Source organism: Pseudophryne corroboree, chromosome 1 (assembly GCF_028390025.1).
Source record: "Pseudophryne corroboree isolate aPseCor3 chromosome 1, aPseCor3.hap2, whole genome shotgun sequence".
NCBI classification, from domain to species: domain Eukaryota; kingdom Metazoa; phylum Chordata; class Amphibia; order Anura; family Myobatrachidae; genus Pseudophryne; species Pseudophryne corroboree.
The window spans coordinates 727,316,127-727,340,039 of NC_086444.1; the positions used below are offsets into that span (position 1 = coordinate 727,316,127).

Below are 23,913 nucleotides of genomic sequence, written 5' to 3' on the forward strand. Positions count from 1 at the left end.
CGCTAATTGCGCATGAGCAATGTTCGCACTGCGCCAAGTAAATTTGCTAAGAAGTTTGGTATTTTACTCACGGCATTACAAGGTTTTTTCATTGTTCTGGTGATCGGAGTGTGATTGACAGGAAGTGGGTGTTTCTGGGCGGAAACTGGCCGTTTTATGGGTGTGTGTGAAAAAACGCTGCCGTTTCTGGGAAAAACATGGGAGTGGCTGATGAAACGGTGGAGTGCCTGGGCGAACGCTGGGTGTGCTTGTGACGTCAAACCAGGAACGAAACTGACTGAACTGATCGCACTGGAAGAGTAAGTCCCGAGCTACTCAGAAACTGCTAAGAATTTTCTATTCGCAATTTTGAGAATCTTTCATTCGCAATTTTGATAAGCTAAGATTCACTCCCAGTAGGCGGCGGCTTAGCGTGTGCAATGCTGCTAAAAGCAGCTTGCAAGCGAACAACTCGGAATGAGGGCCTGTATACTGTTCTATTTTCACTCATAAGCGTTTGTGTAAAGGAAAAAGACCCAACTGTATGGGCTGTTACAATGTTGCAGCATTGGGCAATAAAACTGCAACACTGTAAGATCTAGTATGACACAGTGTGACTCTTCTTAATAAGCCTCCTAATAACAGTCTCTGTAGGCAATGTGCTTCTGCTATTATATATGCATATTAATCACTATAGCAATATAGGCAGGGGCATTGAATACCAACGACAAATGGTAATCCATGTCAGGGTTATATTTAAACTGTTATGACAATAAGGAATTAAGGACAAGCTGTGATATATATCTCAAAGGCAAATAATAGTGAGGATTTTGAAGGCTGCAGTAACTTGTCGGAACCTGAATGTATAATCATATTTATTAAAGTTTATCCTCATACTGAATAGTGAGATTATTATATGGTGGTCCTGGTTCTATAAACACCAATAACACAGCATTTGGTAATATAACAAATGACACACAGTGAATACTTTTAATTGATACAGTATCTTTTATTTAATAATATTCTTCCGTGTATATTTCACATCATTTTAACATTTTAACATCGTTTGACATTAAAAGTTATATTTTAGATTAATTATAATCTTTTCTACTTTCCGTGCGCCAACAAAGAGACAATCTATCCTCTTTTTTGTCCTCTGCTTCTGGCTGACAGGACACCATTAGCTCCTGAAGGGAAATGAACGCTAGCCGTGCCTAGATGCTCACTCCCACAGCACGCCGTCACCACCCTCACAGAGCCAGAAGTCAGAAGACAGGTGAGTGTTAGAAGACAGATCTTCAATCAAGAAAGTGACGGCTAAAGGTACCGCGCAGCTGGCAGGAGCGCAGTGCGCCATGTTGCCCACACACACACAGGCACTGCAGGGTGCGGGGGGGGGGGGGGGGCAGCATGAAACCTATGGAAACTGGCATAAATAAGGGGCATAAGTTGCTGAGGCACAGTTCTACCCCCGCCAGTATAAAAAAATTACCTCATAAAAGCTGAGGAGAAATGCGCCATTGAAGACTGAAGCTTCCTCTTCAGTCAGCCATCACACTGCTCAGCACCATTTTCTCTCTCCCCTCAGGCTGCAGAGACAACGCTGGTCCTCCTCCACTACTGGACAAGTATCAGGGTGCAAAACAGGGAGGGCCACAGTGTATTTGGTGCTATATAATTGTGTGATTAGCATTATAAAAGTGCTGCATGTCAGTGGGCATTTTGTGTTCACAGACATTGTGTTACTGGCGCTGGGTTGTGAACTGGCAAATCCTATCTGTCTCCCTCTGACAGATTTTACCGTGGGTCTGTCCCCTATAAGTCCCGGAGTGTCTGTGGTGTGGTTGTGCTTGTGACATGTCTGTGACAGGGAATCTCTTCCTCTGTGGAAGACATGTTAGAGACACAGAGGTGTAATATGACACCAAGAGCCTGACTGGGTGAAAGGTTACATGATAGTGTGAATCACTACTGAATCTCTTACAGAAAACTGAATATAATCTGTTGAAGATGTGATCTTTAATAGTTCTGCCTTTCATCCACAGGGACCCCTCTGGGTCACATACAAATTTGCACAAGTAGTACAAACTGATACCGACACGGACTCTGATTCCTGTATCGACACTAGTGATTCCAGGGGAATAGGTCCTATGTTAGCAAAAAGCATTCAAAACATGTTTTAGCTATAAAGGAGGTGTTAGAAGGTACGAAGCCCCCTCTTTTACCACAAGGAGAGGGTTTACTTTAGTAAAGAAGTAATGTTATTTTCCCTCCACCTCAGGCAGCTTACCTTTTTCCAAAAAAGATGGGAGTCACCCCCCATTTTAGACAGGGCCCTGTCATAAAAGAGAAAAGGTGTTTCTCCCTGCGCCTGGAATGGCTTCACTTAAGGAGCCGACAGGCGCAAGTGAGTGAGGTGATCTATTGATGTGGCCAATTTGACACTACTCAAGCATACCATTGTCTGTGCGTGGGTGAGTAGTGTTATTGAGAAGTGGTCAGAAAACTTGTCATTAGACATTGACACAATAGATGGAGACGAGATACTCCTAACGTTAGGTCATATCAAAGATGCTGCTGCGTACATATTAGAAACCATGAAATATATTGGTCTCTTGTGATCAAGAACCGCTACCATGGCAGTATAGGCATGTATAGGCAGTATAGGTATATATCACAGGGGCAGAAATCCACCCCTGCTTCTGCCAAATCTGCAGCATGACGCTGGGGCTCCCTTGCGGGAGTCTGCTCGGATGGGAGCATGTCTGAAACTTTTCAGTCAAATCTGGATTCAATCTGGCCTTGACCCATGGGTCTTACAAATAGTGTCCCATGAGTACAAACTAGAGTTTCAATACGTTTCCCCATGCCGATTTATCAAATCGACCTTGCCAGCTTCTCTTCCAGAAAGAGAGTCAGTAACAACGGCAATTCAAAAATTGTCAGGATCAGGTGATTGTCCTGGTACCATTGACACAGCAAGGAGAAGGTTTTTATTCAAGCCTCTTTGTAGTTCCGAAGCCGGATGGCTCGGTCAGACCGATTTTAAACCTGAAAAATCTGAATCTCTACCTGAAAAGGTTCAAGTTCAAGATTGAATCCCTGAGGGTAGTGATTTCCAGTCTGGAGGAGGGGGACTTCATGGTGTCAGTAGACATAAAGGATGCTTACTTGCATGTTCCCATTTATCCTCCTCACCAAGCTTATCTGAGATTCGCAGTACAGGATTGCCGTTACCAGTTCCAGACGTTGCCGTTCGGACTCTCCACGGCACCGAGAGTATTCACCAAGGTGACGGCAGAGATGATGGTCCTCCTTCGTCAAAAAGGAGTCAATATAATCCTTATCTGGACGATCTCCTGATAAAGGCGAGATCCAGGAAACAGTTGGTGCAGAACATCGCACTCTCCCTGTCAATACTCCAACACCACGGTTGGATCATGAATTTTCCAAAGTCGCAGTTGGAACCAACAACAAGATTGTCCTTTTTAGAGATGATTCTGGACACAGAAGTACGGAGTGTATTTCTTACAGTGGAAAAGGCTCTGGAAATCCAGAAAATGGTCAAACAAATATTGAAACCAACAAGCGTGTCGATCCATCAATGCATTCGGTTGTTGGGGAAAATGGTAGCGGCCTACGAGGCCATACAGTTTGGCCGATTTCATGCCAGAGTATTCCAGTGGGACCTGTTGGATAAGTGGGCCGGATCCCTCCTACACATGCACCGGAATAATCCTGTCCCCCAAAGCCAGGATTTCGCGTCTGTGGTGGCTACACAGTTCTCACCTACTAGAGGGACGCAGGTTTGGGATTCACGACTGGGTCCTAATAACCACGGATGCAAGTCTCCGAGGCTGGGGAGCTGTCACACAGGGGGAAAGCTACCAAGGAAAATGATCAAGTCAGGAAGCCTGCCTTCACATAAATGTTCTGGAATTGAGAGCCATTTACAACGGCCTTCTACAAGCGGTACATCTTCTTCAAGATAATCCCATGCAGATCCAGTCGGACAATGTAACAGCAGTCGTGTACATAAACAGGCAAGGTGGAACAAAAAGCAGAGCGGCAATGGTGGTGGCAAGGATTCTCCTGTAGGCAGAAAGACATGAAAGAGCTCTGTCAGCAATTTTCATTCCGGGAGTGGACAACTGGGAAGCAGACTTCCTCAGCAGACACGATCTCCATACAGGAGAGTGGGGCCTCCACCAAGAAGTCTTCGCAGAGGTGACAAGTCTTTGGGGAGTTCCTCAAGTAGACATGATGGCATCTCGTCTCAACAAGAAGCTTCAGAGATATTGTTCCAGGTCGAGAGACCCTCAAGCAATAGCAGTGAATGCACTGGTGACCCAGTGGGTGTTTCGGTCGGTATATGTTTTCCCTCCACTTCCACTGATTCCAAAAGTTCTCAAAATAATAAGAAGAACAAGAGTTCGAGCAATCTTCATTGCCCCAGAGTGGCCAAGGAGGGCTTGGTATCCAGATCTTCAGGAGTTGCTCATAGAAGATCCTCGGCCCAGCCTCCATTTGTGCCTCCAGTGGCACAATGGGACTTTAATGTGCGTTGCAGATCCTTCAATCAGATTGGTTTGAACTTTGAACCTCTGCAGGAGATAGAATTGAAGTTTCTCACTTGGAAAGTGGTGATGCTTTTGGCCTTGGCATCTGCAAGGCGGGTGTCTGAGTTGGGGGCCTTATCTCACAAGAGCCCTTACCTAATCTTCCATGAAGATAGGGCAGAGTTAAGAACTCGTCAACATTTTCTTCCGAAGGTGGTTTCGTCCTTCCACATAAACCAACCTGTTGTGGTGCCATTAGCTACTGACACTTTCACTGAGTCACAGTCTCTAGATGTGGTTAGAGCTTTGAAGATTTATGTCGCAAGAACAGCTCAGTTACGGAAAACAGAGGTCCTGTTTGTCCTGTATGCTCCGAGCAAGATTGGGTGTCCTGCTTCTAAGCAGACTATTGCGCGCTGGATCAGAGGAACGATTCAGCATGCTCATTCTATGGCTGGATTGCCGTTACCTACGTCGGTGAAGGCCCATTCTACTAGGAAGGTGGGCTCGTCCTGGGTGACTGCCTGGGGGGTCTCGGCATTGCAACTTTGCCGAGCAGCTACTTGGTCATGGTTAAACACTTTTGCTAAATTTTATTAGTTTGACACTTTGGCCAATGAGGACCTCAAGTTTGGTCAATCGGTGCTGCAGGGTCATCCGCACTCTCCCGCCCGTACTGGAGCTTTGGTATAAACCCCATGGTCATGAAGTGGACCCCAGCATCTTCTAGGACGTATGAGAAAACAGGATTTTTATACCTACCGGTAAAACCTTTTCTCCTAGTCCGTAGAGGATGCTGGGCGCCCGAACCAGTGCGTACTTTACCTGCTGTTTTGTTCAGTTAGTTATACAAGTGTGTTACATTTGTTTTCAGCATGTTGCTGTAATTGGTTCATGCCATGTTATGTTGAATGCCATGTTGTGCGGCATGGTTAAGGTGTGAGCTGGTATGAATCTCACCATTAGTATAAAATTAAATCATTTCCTCGAAATGTCCGTCTCCCAGGGCACAGTTCCTATAACTGAGGTCTGGGGGCGGGGCATAGAGGGAGAAGCCAGTTCATATCCTTGAAAAGTCTTAAAGTGCCTATGGCTCCTGCGGAACCGTCTATACCCCATGGTCATGAAATGGACCCAGCATCCTCTATGGACTAGGAGATAAGGATTTACCTGTAGGTATTAAAATCCTGTTTTAATTGTTTGCATTATGCCACACTGAGATATCTGCTGTGGTCCCTCTATTTCTGACAGCAGAAGATGCTATGGGGGCTGCTAAGATGATGGGGTTACCAAGTTTATGATGACGCTAGCTGCTGTAGCCTATGGTCTACATACTGCAGAAAGTAATGGGAGAAGCTGCTGCACAGGCATGGTCAGCAGACTATACATGCATAGTAGTGCTCTGGAGTTCTGATAGAGAAGTGATCACTATTGCGATCACTTTATTTCTTATATATTGCAGGGGTATGCCTTTAAAATACCGCCCGCCGGGATCCCGTCTGTTTCAATACAGACACTTGGATCCCGACAAGGGTACTATACCGCCGCCGGAATACTAGCAAAGTAAGTGATTCCCCCTCTGTGGGTATCTAGGACACCAATAAAAGGTGAATAGAACCGAGCCCACAAGGGCTTCATTGTGCTCGCCCCCCTGCTGGCAATCTGGTGCACGGGATGGCGATGTCGGTATACTGATTTTCGGCATCCCGTGCGCCGGCATCCCATACTGATCCCATTGCAGGGAGTGAGTCCTTTCCAAGCCCCTGTCCATGTATATGAGTTTAATACATTTGAGTGAATCTTAATTTCTTATTGCCCGTTAATAATGGTGATAGGAAATTACAGTTATCACATCTAAAAGCTTTAGCCCTATGACAGAAAATGTCTGTGTGCTTTTCTGCAAATCAGTATAGTATACCCTAAAATATGCACTCTCTCTAAATCTTTATCTCATACTAGCTGGAGTACCCGGCGTTTCCCAGGATTTTAAGAATGTCTGTTTCCAAAAATAAATGTAAATATTAAACACACAGTATAAATAACATTGTAGATAGCTGAATACCCGTGCTTCGCTACGGGATGAGGATGGTAAATTAGAATGATAGTGGTTTGTTAATTTACGTTGGTTGGAGATGTAGTATATAGGCATATCTTGCTTCTATGATGCACTTTGTGTAGTGGCCGGACCCCTTTTTGGTCTCCCAAGGGACCCTACTCTTCCCACTCTTCCCACTATACAACTCTAAGTCTGTGGATTCCTGCTGCCTCCATTCCCCTCCTCACATCATGTCAGTGACCCTGTGAAATTATCGATTTATTTACAGTTTCTTATATAGCGTAGCACATTATGTATCTCCTGATATACTCTGTGCTGCTGGGGGACTATGCTACTTCCACTATATAACTCTCTGTGTGTGGGTTCGTGCTACCTCCATTCCCCTCTTCACATCATGTCACTGGCCCTGTGACATGCAGCACCGTGATCAATGACATATCATGCATGTACTGATAGTCTGTGCTGCCTTCCCACCCCTAGGGGAGCTAGTGGTGTGTTACCCCCACAGTGTTTGTTCCCAGAGTGTAAGTCACATGTGTACCAAGTTTGTTGTAAATTGGTCCAGGCATTCCAGAGTTAAGCTGTCTATTGAAAAACTCTGTGATGCTGCCTCACCACTAGGTGTGCTAGGGGTGTCTTACCCCCACAGTGTTTGTTATCAGCTTGTAAGTCATATGTGTACCAAGTTTATTGTAAATTGGTCTAGGCATTCAGGAGTTATGCTGTCTTCTGAAATAACCTGTGCTGCTGTCCCACTCCTAGGTATGCTAGGGATGTCTTACCCCCACAGTGTTTGTTCCCGGAGTGTAAGTCAGATGTGTACCAAGTTTGGTGTAAATTGCTCCAGGCCTTCCACGGTTATGCTGTCTGCTGAAATACTCAGTGCTGCTGCCTCTCCCCCCCCCCCCCCCTCTCCCCAGTGTTTGTTCACAGATTGTAAGGCTTATGTGTTCCTGTTTTCGAGTACATTGCTCCAGCAATTCCGGAGTTATGCTGTCTCCTGATATACTCTGTGCTGCTTTCTCGCCTCCTAGGGGTGCTAGGGAATTCTAATTGTTTTAGTTGCCTCGGCTGTGTTTTAATATGCTCGTATGTAAAATTTCACGATCTTCACTTGTAAACTGTGGATTTGTATAGAGAGACAATTTTCGCTTTTATATAGTAGACTAGTAATGTTGATCCACAAAACCAAATATAGTTTTGAAACTTTCACTACAGTATGCAAAAGGCACCTACTTAGTAAACTTCCAATCCCCTGCAAATGTTTCATCTAACTCCACTGGATCTTTATGCACCAGTGTACATCATGAGCCTGATTCAGACCTGATCACTGTATGCAGAGAGGCCAATTATTGAATGACAGCGACAGGATGGGGCAAAAATTTTGATCACAAGGCGTTCGCAAGGTGACTGACAGGAAGAGAACATTTGTGGGTGGTAACTTGCCGTTTTCTGTGAATGTCAGGAAAAAAACGCAAGCGTTTCCAAGCGTTTTCTGGGAGGGTGTGTGCAGTCAAGGTTTTTGCACAGCATACACAATACATTCATACACTTGTACGGGGCAGGTTTTCACTCTCCTTGGGCAGCAACTATCTGATAGCAGTCCTCTGCAAATTTGCAGCACAGTGATCAGGTCTGAATCAGGCCCTATGTCATCAGCAGACTTTTGAACCATGCATCTGTTCTTTTGCAATTTGTAAAATTAATCAAAGAATGGCCTCTTTTATTTTTTTTATTTTTTTACAGAGACTGCCGTGAACATAGCATATTCCTGTAAGCTTCTTTCCAGTGACATGGAGATTGTTGAAGAGAGTGAGTTAAGGTAATGGAGAGAGTCAAGTTGTCTGTTCTTATCATGTTGCAATGAAGGTTGTAGTATACCAACAAGACAAGTAAGTGTGTGTGTGTATAATATATATAGGGGGTCATTCCGAGTTGTTAGCTCGGAATTTTTTTCTCGAAACGCAGCGATTAGTCGCTAATGCACATTTGCGCATGCGCAATGTCCGCAGTGCGACTGCGCCAAGTAAATTTGCTATGAAGTTAGGTATTTTACTCACGGCATTACAAGGTTTTTTTCTTCGTTCTGGTGATCGTTATGTGATTGACAGGAAGTGGGTGTTTCTGGGCGGAAGCTGGCCGTTTTATGGGTGTGTGCAAAAAACCGCTACTGTTTCTGGGAAAAATGCGGGAGTGGCTGGAGAAACGGGGGAGTGTCTGGCCGAACGCTGGGTGTGTTTGTGACGTCAAACCAGGAACGACAAGCCCTGAACTGATCGCAGATGCCGAGCTACTCAGAAACTGTTAAGAAGTGTCTATTCGCAATTCTGCTAATTTTGATAAGCTAAGATTCACTCCCAGTAGGCGGCGGCTTAGCGTGTGCAAACCTGCTAAAATCGGCTTGCGAGCGAACAACTCGGAATGAGGGCCATAGTGCAGTATTTTCCACCTAAGTGGAAAGGATAGCACTATCCAGACTTTCTTCAAATAGTCCAAAAATCAAACATTTATTTGAAACACACAGTTCCAAAAATAAAGATTTTGTGAAGAATCTCACAGAAACAATGCTCACCAATGTTTTGGTCTTCTACTTGGACCTTTGTCAAGGTAATAGCCAGTCACAACAAGCATAATGGTCAGCGCCGACAGCAATCAAACTACAGGAACTTGAGACTTGTGTAGGACATCCTCCCTATAACATGTATGTATGTATGTATGTATGTATGTATATATATATGTATATATATATATATATATATATATATATATACCAAGAAGCAGGTGAACAGGCACTCCCACAGATGATTTACACACGCACCGGTGCCATCCCAGAAGGAATTTTCAAATAGAAGGAAGGAAGAGCGGCACTCGGCGTCTTGAAATCAAAGACTTGTATTTGAACAACACATAGGAAACCGACGTTTCGGGGCTCACATGCCCCTTTGTCAAGGTGTACAACAGTGAAAGATAAAAAAGAACATACCTTTATAGTGTAGAAACCCCTGGTGTTCGTGCAGCATGCGCCAAACGGAACCGCCGCTCGGCGCTAGCGGGTGACGTCATTGTCGAGCGGCCGCCCGGAGCCATGGTAACCTAGGCTCCGTCGTTGCCGCAGAGCCTGACGGGAATTGTAGTGCGCTGTGGATAACATAGAGGGAGTACAGTACCCTGCACCAAATACACACATTACCCTTCTGAAAAAACACACAGCAATTGCAGTAAACACCAGTCTTAGATAGACCTAAAATAGGAATCTGCTGTGGTGAAGCATAACTTGAATCACCCACAGATCATGTAACAAAATAGCAGTGTGGTTTACACTGCGCTGGTAAAAGGGACTGCCTGCTATGTGCCTTCAGAGGGTAGTGTGGGACTATGATAAGATACAGTGAGAAATGAAATAAGAATGCATAGCCCTTATACCCAGGTCCTGGGTGAGAGTGATAGAATGTGGAAGGGGGGGGGGGGGGGGGGGGGGGGGGGACGTATCTTTGAAGGGAATAACCGTGTTGCAATAGTCAGGAAATATGAGAATATATGAAATTCTAAAGAACCCAGTACTCTAGGGTCTAACAGTCACCTGTGTAACCAGCTGTGAATAGCCAGAACGGTTTACAGGCATGGAAAGGTGGTGCGAAACAGATCTAAAACAGTTATATAGGTGCTAAATTTAAAGGGATAATAACGCTTGACCATAGTAGAACTGGGCTTATTAGTGGATGAATAGGTTCCAGGGCATGGTCTCATTTAGGCCCCCTGGGCTGATGGTGCCTAGTTTGTGAATCCATTTGGCTTCCAGACGGAGAAGTTTATTCTCACGGTCTCCTCCTCTCAGAGATTTTTCAACATGGTCAATGGCTATGTGTCTCAGGTCATTTAAGGTATGTCCCAATTCGACGAAATGTCTGGCGACTGGTTGATCCGCAACTTTTCCCAAGATGGCTTTCTTGATTGCAGACCGGTGGAGGGCCATTCGTTCCCTCATCGTTCTGATGGACTTGCCCACATATACCAGATTACATGGGCATATTATAATGTAGATGATATAAGAGGAGGTGCACGTAAGGACATGTTTGATGGAAACATTACGGTCCTCGTGTGGGTGTCTAAACGAGGATCCAGTCATCATATAGGAGCAGGTAATGCATTTTGGGCACTTATAGCACCCGGGTGTTTTGGACTGAAAACTCGGTGGGCGTTCTATCTGCTCTTTGAAACCTGTCACATCAGTGTGTACAACAATGTCCTTAATGTTACGTCCTCTGGTGTAACATGTCATGGGGCGTTTGTTTTTGAACGGTAAGGTGGTGTGTGAAGATACTAAAGGCCACAGGGCTCTAGAGGCGCGTGGAATTACAGGACTCGTCGTGTTGTATTGGGTGACAAACGGAATAACCTCCCCTTTAACCTTCTTAGTACTGGGGGACATGAGATTGCTTCTAGGGATGGCCAAAACCTCCTCTTTTTGTATCAGCAATCTTTTGCGGTCATACCCTCTTTGCAAGAATTTGATGATAAGTTTATCTAACTCTCCTTCCAATTTGCAACGATCGCTGGTAATGCGTGCTATCCTTATCATCTGTCATCTTGGGAGTCCATTGACTAAGCCTTTAGGGTGGTGGCTATTGGCCCTGAGGAGGGTATTTTGGTCCGTCGGTTTGGTGTAGAGACCTGTCTGGATCTGTCCATCTTTGATAGTTATTTGGACATCCAGATTTTTGATAGATGATTCATTGGTAACGTAAGTAAACTTGATGGAGGATTCACGTGCATTCGCTGCGGTCATCAGTGACTCAAACATAGTCAGAGGTCCGGTCCACATAATAAATAAATCATCTATAAAGCGGGTGTATAAAAAAATATGCTGAGCCACTGTTGGATCATTGAAAAAAATCTCCATTTCCTCCTTAAACATAAAAATATTAGCAAACGAAGGGGAGACGTTGCTCCCCATCACACACCCCGTTCTTTGGCGGAAGAAATGACCATCGTACAGAAAAAAATTGTGTGTTAGGGTTAGCTCTAATAGGTCAAGGAATAGCTTGTGGTCCAGGTCTGACATATGCTCCGCAGAGATGAATTCTTCTACAGCTTTCATGCCCTGTTGGTGTGGGATACTGGTGTAGAGGCTGCAGACATCTACTACACATAGTATCGTGCCTGCTGGGACTAAGGGCACAGATGAGAGCCGTTGGAGGAAGCAAGTAGTATCTTTGATAAATCTCTGGTGGTTGAGGATGAATGGCTGCAGAATAGTATCCAAAAAAATTGAAATAGGTTGGAATAGCGAGTTTCTGGCGGCTATGATGGGGCGGCCCGGGAGCACTTGGGATTTTTGTGAATTTTAGGCACAGTGAAAAAGACAGGTACTTCAGGGTGGTCCTGTGAAAGAGCTTTAAGGAGTTTTGGAGAAATAAGGCCTTTGGAGCAAGCAGAATTCAACAAGGTGTCAACCTCTAATTTGTATTCAATGGTGGGATCCTGGTGAAGCCTTTCATAAGTGGTTTCATCATTGAGTTGCTGATATGCTTCTTCCAAGTAATCATTCAAATTCAGAACCACAATCCCGCCCCCCTTATAGGCGGGGCATATGATGATATCCCGGTAGGATCCCAATTGTTTGAGGGCCAATTGTTCCTGTCGCGACAGGTTGCAATGGTTGTCAGGTTGGCCTTGCTGATACCTTGACACAGAATTGTCCATCAGCCTAATGAAGGTTTTAATGGGTTTTAATGCCCTGGAACCTATTCATCCACTAATAAGCCCAGTTTTACTATGGTCAAGCGTTATTATCCCTTTAAATTTAGCACCTATATAACTGTTTTAGATCTGTTTCGCACCACCTTTCCATACCTGTAAACCGTTCTTGCTATTCACAGCTGGTTACACAGGTGACTGTTAGACCCTAGAGTACTGGGTTCTTTAGAATTTCATATATTCTCATATTTCCTAACTATTGCAACACGGTTATTCCCTTCTAAGATACGTCGTCCCCCCCCTTCCACATTCTATCACTCTCACCCAGGACCTGGGTATAAGGGCTGTGCATTCTTATTTAATTTCTCACTGTATCTTATCATAGTCCCACACTACCCTCTGAAGGCACATAGCAGGCAGTCCCTTTTACCAGCGCAGTGTAAACCACACTGCTATTTTGTTACATGATCTGTGGGTGATTCAAGTTATGCTTCACCACAGCAGATTCCTATTTTAGGTCTATCTAAGACTGGTGTTTACTGCCATTGCTGTGTGTTTTTTCAGAAGGGTAATGTGTGTATTTGGTGCAGGGTACTGTACTCCCTCTATGTTATCCACAGCGCACTACAATTCCCGTCAGGCTCTGCGGCAACGATGGAGCCTAGGTTACCATGGCTCCGGGCGGCCGCTCGACGATGACGTCACCCGCTAGTGCCGAGCGGCGGTTCCGTTTGGCGCATGCTGCACGAACACCAGGGGTTTCTACACTATAAAGGTATGTTCTTTTTTATCTTTCACTGTTGTACACCTTGACAAAGGGGCATGTGAGCCCCGAAACGTCGGTTTCCTATGTGTTGTTCAAATACAAGTCTTTGATTTCAAGACGCCGAGTGCCGCTCTTCCTTCCTTCTATATGTGTATATATATATATATATATATATTTATTATTTTTTATTTTTCTATTTTTTTAAGATGTGAGGCGGGCTCTTTTCGTTTTTGTGTTTTGGTTTTGGATCTGGATGATTTTTGAAAATAACACAAAAACAGCTAAAATCACAGAATTTTGGGGTAATTTGGCTCCAACGGCATAATTAACCTCATTATCATTAGTTTCCACTCATTTCCAGTCTATTCTGAACACCTCACAATATTATTTTTAGGCCAAAAGGTTGCACCGTGGTAGCTGGATGACTTTGCTAAGCGACACAAGTGTGCGGCACAAACACCTGGCCCATCTAGGAGTGCCACTGCAGTGTCAGACAGGATAGCACTTTTAAAAACCAGGCCCCAAAAAGCACATCGTGAAAAGAGGAAGAAGGGGTGCAATGAGGCACCTGGATGAGTAAGCTAAGCGACCCAAGGGGGCGGCACAAACACCTGGCCCATCTAAGAGTGGCACACAGTGGATGAATGTCGAAAGTGGCCCGCAATTTTTCGGCCCACCGACAGCATCTCCTGCACGCCCCTGTCATTTAAAAAAAAATTCTGCACCACTAAATTCATTGTATGTGCAAAACATGGGACATGCTGGAATTTGGAAATCCCCAGGAGAGTCTAAGTGGGGTAAGCCATTGTGTGATGATGTCCCTCAGTTTCTGTAAAAGGTTGTCAGCAGTGTGCCTCTTCTGGAAACCGGTGATGCACAGCGTAGCCTGCCTAGGAACGAGCTAGCGTTAGTGAGATGCTGCTACTGGTGATGCTGCTGTTGTTGCTGCTGGAGACAATACATCTACCCAGTGGGCTTTTACAGTCGTGTAGTCCTCAGTTTGCCCTGCTCCACATGTCCACATGTCCGTGGTTAAGTGGAAAGTGGGTACATCCGCATTTTTCAGGACACTGAGGACACTTTTCTTAATGTCCCTGTACAGTCCGGGAATCGCTTTCCTAGTAAAGTAGAATCTAGATGACATTTGGTACCGGGGACACACTACCTCCATCAATTGTCTAAATCCCACTGCACTAATGGTCGATACCGGACACACGTCTCACACCAACATAACTGTCAAGGCCTCAGTTATCCGCTTTGCAGCAGGGTGACTGCTGTCATATTTCATCTTCCTTGCAAAGGATTGTTATACAGTCAATTGCTTAGTTGAAGTAGTTCAAGTGGCCTTCCGACTTCACCTCTGGTATGACGATTGACTCCCAGCAGCAACAACAGCAGTGGCATCAGTAGAAGGAAGTGGTTCTTGATCTTTCCCTATTTTATCATCCAAATTTTTGTTCTCCATTATTTTTCTGGAGTTATATAACAATTTGCGGCACAGGAGAGCATACCTCTACACCACACATGGCAAACCCTGTAAATCTTGTTTGGATTAAATATTAATAACCCATTTTTTTGGAGTAAATAATATACAGCACCACTGGGCTTAAACAGCAGCACCCCTGGACTAGACTTATATGGCAGCACTACTGACCTGGACTTATATGGCAGCACCACTGAACTTATACGGCAGCACCACTGGACTGGACTTATACGGCAGTAACCCTATACTTATATGGCAGTACCCCTGGACTTATATGGCAGCACCACTGGACTGGACTTATGCAGCAGTACACCTGGACTTATATGGCAGCACCACTGGACTGGACTTATACGGCAGTACTCCTGGACTTATATGGCAGTACTCCTGGACTTATACGGCAGTACTCCTGGACTTATATGGCAGAACACCTGGACTTATATGGCAGTACCCCTGGACTTATACGGCAGCACCACTGGACTGGACTTATATGGCAGTACTCCTGGACTTGACTTATACAGCAGCACCACTGGACTGGACTTATACGGCAGTACTCCTGGACTTATACGGCACCACCGTGGACTGGACTTATATGGCAGTACCGCTGGACTTATACAGCATTACTGCTGGACTTATATGGCAGCACCACTGGACTGGACTTATATGGCAGTACTCCTGGACTTATACGGCAGTACGGATGGTGTAATGGTTAGCATTACTACCTCACAGCACTGAGGTCATGGGTTTAATTCCCACCATGGCCCTAACTGTGCGGAGTTTGTATATTTTCCCTGTACTTGCGTGGGTTTCCTCCGGGTACTCCGGTTTCCTCCCACAATTCAAAAATATACTGTAGGTTAATTGGCTCCCAACAAAATTAACCCTAGCATGAATGTGTCTGTGTATACATGTGGTAGGGAATATAGATTGTAAGCTCCACTGGGGCAGGGACTGATGTGAATGGGTAGATATTCTCTGTAAAGCGCTGCAGAATATGTGTGTGCTATATAAATAACTGGTAATAATAATAATACCCCGGACTTATACAGCAGCACCACTTGACTGGACTTATATGGTACCACCACTGGACTGGACTTATATGGCAGTACTGCTGGACTTATATGGCAGTACTGCTGGACTGGTCTTATATGGAAGTACTCTTGGGCTTGACTTATACAGCAGCACCACTGGACTTATACGGCAGAACCACTGGACTTATGGCAGCACAGGACACCACCACTGGGCTAATGCAGTACAACACAGCACCACTGGACTTGACTTGTACAGCAGCACCACTGGACTGATGTAGCACAAGACAGCACCACTGTACTGGACTTATACCGCAGCACTGGACTTATTGCAGCACAGGACACCACCACTGTGACTGCACTGATGCAGCACAATACACCACCACTGGACTGATGCAGCACAAAACAGCAATGGAATGACACAAAAGAGCAGGTCACTACCCCACGCTCCACGCCACTTTCCCGCACAGACACTGAGGAGACACATCCTCTCACTACACTCTCCAGGACTGGAGTGAAAATGGCGGTTCATTATCTGGAATCCTAAACTTGTGAGAATCCGACAGCGGGATGATGACATTTTGCCTCGTTCTGGTTTTTGAGTCGGGCGGGAAAACCCGAGCCGGGCTTGGATCTGGACTCGGAACGTGAAGATCGGGGGAGTTCGGTTCTCAGATATATATACTGCGATTGCAGAAAGCAGGCACGGCACTCCCGGATTTATATGTATACAAAATTTTACTGCACCTGGGATTTCCTGATATAAGGGTTTCCAGTGCAGGGTCACCTTGTTCTTGACGGTGGAATAGCTACCCAAGTGATAGGCCGGGTTGTGTGGATTAGACTAGGGATCACTGGAGCCTATCAAGAGTCTGCTATGCTGAGAGTACCTGTATGCTACTGCCTCTAATACTGACTGCATATGGATTTCACTTGCTATGTGGAAACCTGCTGTTCAAAATAAACACCAAAAGTGTTAATCTGAGTCCCTGTATTTGTGATCCTTGTCACAAGTGGTGGAGAATGCGAGCAAGGACACCGTGTACAGCAGAAACTGTTGGTAAGCATACCGGTGTTTAAACTGCAAGTTTCCCCTTTTCTTTTCTTCCTCTCTGGTTATGCAGTGCAATTGGCAACCTTAAAGTGCCATAGCATTATAGGCAGACTGGTGTTATGTGTTAAATAGCCAGCAAAACAGGTGGGTGTCGGCTTGGACTGTTTGATAAGCCTGACACATTATATTAAAATTCCTAGATTTGTCCTTATAGGGTCCACGCAGGACAAAATGGATGAGTTACTAAAACAGTTTGCTGAACTTGCAGCTAGGCAACAAACCTAGAATCAAATGTTACATGAGGGGCAACAAAACCCAGATTCAGATGTTACATGAGGGTCATTGAACCCAGGCTGAAAGACCGCAAACTCAAATTCAAATGTTGTGCGATGAGTTAAACGTGCTTAAAAAATCTGAGCCAGAGCAGAAAGGCTACTAAAGCTCACCCCAGCGGATAATATAGAGTCATTCCTTTGCACGTTTGAGCGCATGGCCACGCAGGTTGGGATGGCCCTGAGGCACGCTCCTATCCTGGTCTGAAAAAGGCTATACTGGATAGGATTGGAGTGATGGGGCCCAGCAAAGCCGAAGAATTCCATGACTGGTGGCTGGAGGGCTCTGAGCCTCCCAGGACTAGTCCGACGGGCAAAGGCCTGGTTGCAGCCAGATAAAACTCTGCAGTACAGGTTGTGGAAGTAGTTGCACTGGACCAGACTATGCGGGTGTTAGACCGCTCGGTGCAGCAGTGGGCCCTTTAGGTTGACCCCCAGACATTTGAGAAGTTGGTAGTGGTGATTGAGTGGCACCTAACGCTGGGTGTGCTGAATAAAGCCAGGTCAGGATACGGGCCACCACCTAACCCAGAACTCAGGTCCCAGTAGCTAAACCAAAGGCCCTGCCTCCCTTGGTGTGCTTTGAGTGCGGCGAGCCTTGTCATGTGTGGCAGGACTGCCCGAAACAGGGCGAGCTGATGGATTGCAGTGAGGGGAAAATGGCTCTGCCGTTGGCCAGCATAGCGGCAGCGGAGGTATCCCAAACAGAGTCCTCCCTGTTCTCTGTGCAGGTATAAGTTGAAAACAGGGAGATTTGGGCCCTGGTGGATACCGGCAGTGAGCTCACCATTGTCCCGGCCAACGTGGTTTCTCCGGGAGCTGACAAGGTTCAGCCTCCTGTCAGAGTGTTGTGCGTCCATGGCGATGTGAAGGAGTGCCCATGTGTCTACTTACCCCTGACAGTTCAAGGTCGGTCATTAAAGGTGGTAGCGGTGTTGACCTCCAGACCCCCGTGTCCGCTGATCCTGGGCCAGGACTTTCCATTGCTGCAGAAGCTGGTTACCTGTCATGCTACCAACAAACCGTCAACCACCGAAACAACTCAGAAGCCAGAGACCGGAGACTACCAAAGTTTAGCTTCCGGGGGAGAGGCTGTCAGTCCCAAACCACCTGTTACAACTGAGGGCCTGAGCTGACGGGAGGCAGCCTCAGTTGTAGGGGCTGAGATGTAACGGAACCTGGGAGGTTGTATCAGACCCCTAGACATGTAAGTAACATGTAGAATAACTGCCCGAAGGCGTGACCACGACAACCAGGATAAAAGTCAATGATGTTTATTATGACAAACTCCGTAACACAGCAGCAGTAAAGGAAACATAAAAGTCAACAGAGGATAAATACAATTCCTGGGTACTACAGGGTGGCAAGGGCCACAGGCACTGGTAGAGTGAGACAGTTCTTATAATCTTCTAGTTGGAAAGTCCTTACCAGACCTGACTGTAGCAATGGAGAGAACCCAGGATCGTACCAGCTGGTGTTCCAGGAAAGGCTGGGTTGCTGAAGATAAAACGGCTGGAACCAGACTGTTGTTGGTACGGAGTGGATACTGGCTGGAACCAGTTAAATAATAAACGAACTTGAGAGCGATGAAATAATAATGAAGTTTGGAGTTTGAGAGCGGTGAAATAATAATACCGGTGGAGAGTGGTAAACTGCAGAAAGGACACCGGCCCTTTAAGAGAAGCTGTACACTGCTGGAAGCTGGGCTGGAAGCAGGTGATTGATGAAGTTTGGAGTTTGAGAGCGGTGAAATAATAATACCGGTGGAGAGTGGTAAACTGCAGAAAGGACACCGGCCCTTTAAGAGAAGCTGTACACTGCTGGAAGCTGGGCTGGAAGCAGGTGATTGTTGTAACTGGAAACAGGTGAGTCCAGAATGGATTGGAGAGTCAGGCTACACCGCAGATGGAATGCTGGTGCGGGTCTCTATAGCAGAAGTCTGGAGACAGGAGCTGGAACCTGGAAGACAACCACAGGAGAAAGACAAACTGGAACTAGGTTAGACAACCAAAGCACTGACGCCTTCCTTGCTCAGGCACAGCATACTTATACCTGCAGCAAGGAAGGGGTTGGCTAGGCAATTATGCAAATCAACAATACAGACAGCAGATTGGTGGAAATAATCAGATGACAAAATCCAAGATGGCTGCGCCCATGCAGACACTTGGAGGGAAGTTTGGTTTGTAATCCATGTGAGAATTGAAACAGTAATGGCGACGCCGGCCACAGGAGACAGGAGACGCCAGACTGACAAGCGCACATTTAACCACGCGGGCACAGCGGAGGCCGCGGCTGATGAAATCACCACTCTGACATTCTGCATGTGGAAACCCAGAAACAGCGGGATCCGGTCCTGGAACGCTGAGCCAGCCTTAGGAGGCATCTGAAGGGTAAGTAATGGCGTCCAGATACCCGGATCGTGACAGCACCCCCCCCCCTTTAGGAGTGGCCCCAGGACACTTCTTAGGCTTTAAAGGAAACTTTGCGTGGAAATTTCGGACCAAGGCAGGAACATGGACGTCCGAGGCATTGGTCCAAGAGCGTTCTTCAGGACCATAGCCCTTCCAGTCAATGAGGTATTGTAACTGACCGTAACGGAAACGTGAGTCCAAAATCTTGGCCACCTCGTACTCGACTCCCCGTTGAGTCTGAACTTTGGGAGCTGGAGGAATTGCGGAATGAAACCGATTCAGGATCAGCGGTTTCAACAAAGAAACATGAAATGTCCTGGGTATTTTCAAGAAGGATGGTAACTGTAACCTGTAGGCAACAGGATTGATGACTTGTTCAATCTTGAAGGGTCCGATGTAGCGAGGTGCAAATTTCATGCTGGGAACTCTCAACCTCAAATTCTTCGTGGACAGCCACACACGATCACCCACCTTGAGAGCAGGAACCGCTCTACGCTTTCTATCGGCAAACTTCTTATACCTGAATGAGGCTTTAAGCAGGGCTGCGCGGACGTTCCTCCAGTTATTTGAAAACTGACGCAAGGTGACATCCACTGCTGGAACAGAAGTTGCGGGAAGCGGTTGGAATTCTGGGACTTTAGGGTGGAATCCATAATTAATGAAGAATGGTGTAGAAGAAGATGAGGAATGGTATTGATTGTTGTGGCTGAACTCGGCCCAAGGAAGGAGTTGAACCCAGTCATCTTGAGAGGAAGACACATATATACGGAGGAAGGCCTCCAAGTCCTGATTCACCCTCTCGGTTTGACCATTGGTCTGAGGATGGTAAGCCGTGGAAAACTTTAACTTGACTTGGAGGGCTTGACACAAACTTCGCCAAAATTTGGCTACAAATTGTACTCCACGATCCGAGATGATCTCTTCAGGAAGACCGTGAAGTCGGAAGATCTCTTTTATAAACACTTGAGCCAACTTGGAAGCTGACGGAAGACCGGTGAGAGGGATGAAATGTGCCATCTTGGTGAACCGGTCAACTACCACCCAGATGGTATTAAACTTGTTGCAGATAGGTAGATCGGAAACAAAGTCCATCGACAAATGGGTCCAAGGTCGACGGGGAACAGATAATGGAACCAGTTGCCCCGCAGGCGACTGGCGGGAGACTTTGTGTTGGGCACACTTTGGGCAGGAGGCAATAAATTCCATAACGTCCTTCTTCAGAGTTGGCCACCAGTAGGACCTAGAAATAAATTCAAGGGTTTTCTGAATGCCTGTATGTCCAGCAAAACGGGAAGCATGGGCCCAATGCATGAGCTTCTTCCTTAGAACTGGCTTAACAAAACTTTTCCCTGGTGGAGGCGTAGAGTCCATCCCTACCGTGGAGAATGCCAACGGATTAATAATAGGATGCTTGTCTGCAGACTCGGACTCATTTTCTTGCTCCCATGAGCGGGAAAGGGCATCGGCCTTACGATTCTGAGAACCCGGACAGAACTGGAGTTTAAAGTCAAACCTAGAGAAGAAAAGTGCCCATCTGGCCTGACGAGGATTCAGACATTGTGCGCCTTTGAGATATAAAAGATTTTTGTGGTCGGTAAGAATGGTGATTGAGTGGGAAGCTCCCTCCAACAGGTATCTCCACTCCTCCAGAGCGAGCTTGATGGCTAGCAACTCCTGATCGCCAATGGCATAGTTGCGCTCAGCTGGGGAGAACTTCCGGGAGAAGAAACTGCAAGGATGTAGATGTCCATCTTTGGCCCTCTGGGATAACACTGCTCCTACTCCAACGGAGGAGGCATCTACCTCTAAGATAAAAGGAGAGTCGGTGTCGGGCTGTTTCAGATCTGGTGCAGAGATGAACCGTTGCTTCAGAAGGTGAAAGGCCTGTGTAGCTTCCTCGGACCACTTGGACGGATTAGCACCTTTCTTGGTTAATGCAGTGATAGGCGCCACAATGGTGGAAAAGTCTCGTATAAATTTTCTATAATAATTGGCGAACCCTAAGAACCTCTGGACCCCTTTGAGGCTTAAGGGTATAGGCCAATTCTGGATTGCTTGGAGTTTCTCAGGATCCATCTCTAGTCCGGAACCGGACACAATGTAACCTAGAAACGGAATGGTTTTAACTTCAAACACACACTTCTCCAATTTACAATAGAGGTGATTGACACGGAGACGGGAAAGAACCTCTTTTACCCAGAAACGATGATCTTCGAGATTATTAGCAAAGATGAGGATGTCGTCTAGATAAACCACGACATGGCGGTACAAGATGTCCCTGAAAATCTCATTCACGAAGTGCTGGAAGACTGCTGGAGCATTGCTCAATCCGAAGGGCATGACGAGGTACTCATAATGTCCGTCACGGGTGTTAAAGGCGGTCTTCCACTCGTCACCCTCACGGATTCGGATGAGATTGTAGGCACCCCTCAAGTCCAGCTTTGTGAAAATAGTTGCACCACTAACTCTATCAAAGAGCTCGGTAATCAGGGGTAAAGGGTATCGGTTCTTGACGGTAATGTCGTTCAGACCTCTGTAGTCGATGCACGGACGCAGACCACCGTCTTTCTTCTTAACGAAGAAGAAGCCTGCGCCAGCTGGAGAAGAAGATGGTTGGATGAAACCCTTCGCCAGGTTCTCTTTGATGTACTCTTCCATGGAGTGTGTCTCAGGCAGAGACAACGGATAAGTTCGGCCTCGCGGTGGAACCTTCCCTGGAATGAGGTCGATTGGGCAGTCCCATTCTCTATGAGTAGGAAGGATATCAGCAGAGGCTTTACTGAACACGTCCGTGAAGTCTTGATATGGAGGAGGCGGAACATCAGATGACCTGGGGAAGGAAGAACAAACAGGAAGAACTTTGGCTAAACAAGTCTCGGCACAGGAGGGACCCCATGCCAGTATTTGCGTAGTCGTCCAGTCAATTGATGGGTTGTGGAGATGGAGCCATGGAAGGCCTAAAACCACTGGATGTGTGGCTCTTGGAATCACTAAAAAAGAAATATACTCAGAATGAAGAACTCCCACTCTCAGACGAACTGGAAGAGTCCTTAAGGAAATGACTGCGTCAAAAATCTTGCTGCCATCCACGGCAGTCAAAGAGATGGACGAGGACAGTCTCTCGGTGGGTAGGGACCACCGTTTAACATAAGCTTCGGTTATGAAATTCCCAGCTGCTCCGGAATCAAGGAGGGCAATGACGTTCCTGTAACGTTGAGCAATTTGGAGCGACACTGGGAGGTTACAGTCATGAGGAGATGGAGAGGAGATCATTACTCCTAGCCGGCCCTCTCCTTGGCGAGCTAGGATCTGGAGTTTCCCGGACGTTTGGGACAGGCATTGATAGTGTGCGACGGAGCTGCACAGTAGAGACAGAGAGACTCAGAGAGACGTCTTCGGCGCTCAGCGGGAGATAGACGAGAACGACTAATTTGCATAGGCTCATCCTTGGATGGAGATGGTTGACGAGGAGGAGGAGCAGAAGATTTAGGAGTAGATGATCTTCCTCGCTCAGTTGCTCTCTCTCTGAAACGTAGATCAACCTTCGTGCAAAGAGAAATTAGCTCATCCAACTTAGAGGGCAAGTCTCTGGTAGCTAACTCATCCTTGATGCGTTCTGATAAGCCATGCCAGAATGCAGCATACAGGGCCTCGTCGTTCCATGCCAGTTCGGATGCCAGGATTTTAAACTGTATAAGATACTGTCCCACAGTACGTGTTCCCTGGCGTAAACGGAGAATCTCAGATGAAGCAGATGTTATCCGGCCTGGCTCGTCGAAGATGCGCCTGAATGTAGCTACAAAGTCAGTATAGGAGGATAGCAGGGGATCAGACTTCTCCCATAAAGGTGATGCCCAGTCAAGGGCTGAGCCACTGAGAAGGGAGATGATATAGGCAATTTTGGTACGGTCACTGAAGAAATTGCCAGGTAGAAGCTCAAAGTGGATTTCACATTGATTGAGAAATCCCCTGCAGAACCTTGGAGATCCATCAAATTTTGCTGGCTTTGGAAGATGAAGATGTGGACTGGAAATGGGTAAGGTGGGTGGGGTTACAGCTGGAGTCACTGTAGTGGATGCACCGGACGTGCCAGGTCCACGGAGGGTCGTTTGAATCCCATCCAGCCGTGTAGAGAGATCCTGGAGACAGCGGATGATGTGGCCCTGTGCAGCCTCCTGATGTTCAAGTCGGGCTGCCAGTTCTTGCATTGGCCTGGCCGCTTGATCCTGGTCTCTGGCTGGATTCATTAGGTCAGTGCTTACTGTCACAACTGAGGGCCTGAGCTGACGGGAGGCAGCCTCAGTTGTAGGGGCTGAGATGTAACGGAACCTGGGAGGTTGTATCAGACCCCTAGACATGTAAGTAACATGTAGAATAACTGCCCGAAGGCGTGACCACGACAACCAGGATAAAAGTCAATGATGTTTATTATGACAAACTCCGTAACACAGCAGCAGTAAAGGAAACATAAAAGTCAACAGAGGATAAATACAATTCCTGGGTACTACAGGGTGGCAAGGGCCACAGGCACTGGTAGAGTGAGACAGTTCT

At 46.5% G+C, this 23,913-nt stretch overlaps 1 protein-coding gene across 1 annotated transcript in view; it reads left to right on the forward strand.

The window, feature by feature from the left end:
• Nucleotides 1-23,913, forward strand: part of LOC135046821 (phospholipid-transporting ATPase IK-like) — a 1,701,102-nt gene that overhangs the window by 1,165,502 nt on the left and 511,687 nt on the right. The window contains exon 20 of the mRNA XM_063955407.1: nt 8,341-8,416. Within this exon, the coding sequence (XP_063811477.1) occupies nt 8,341-8,416 (76 nt within the window). The remainder of the gene's footprint in view (nt 1-8,340; nt 8,417-23,913) is intronic.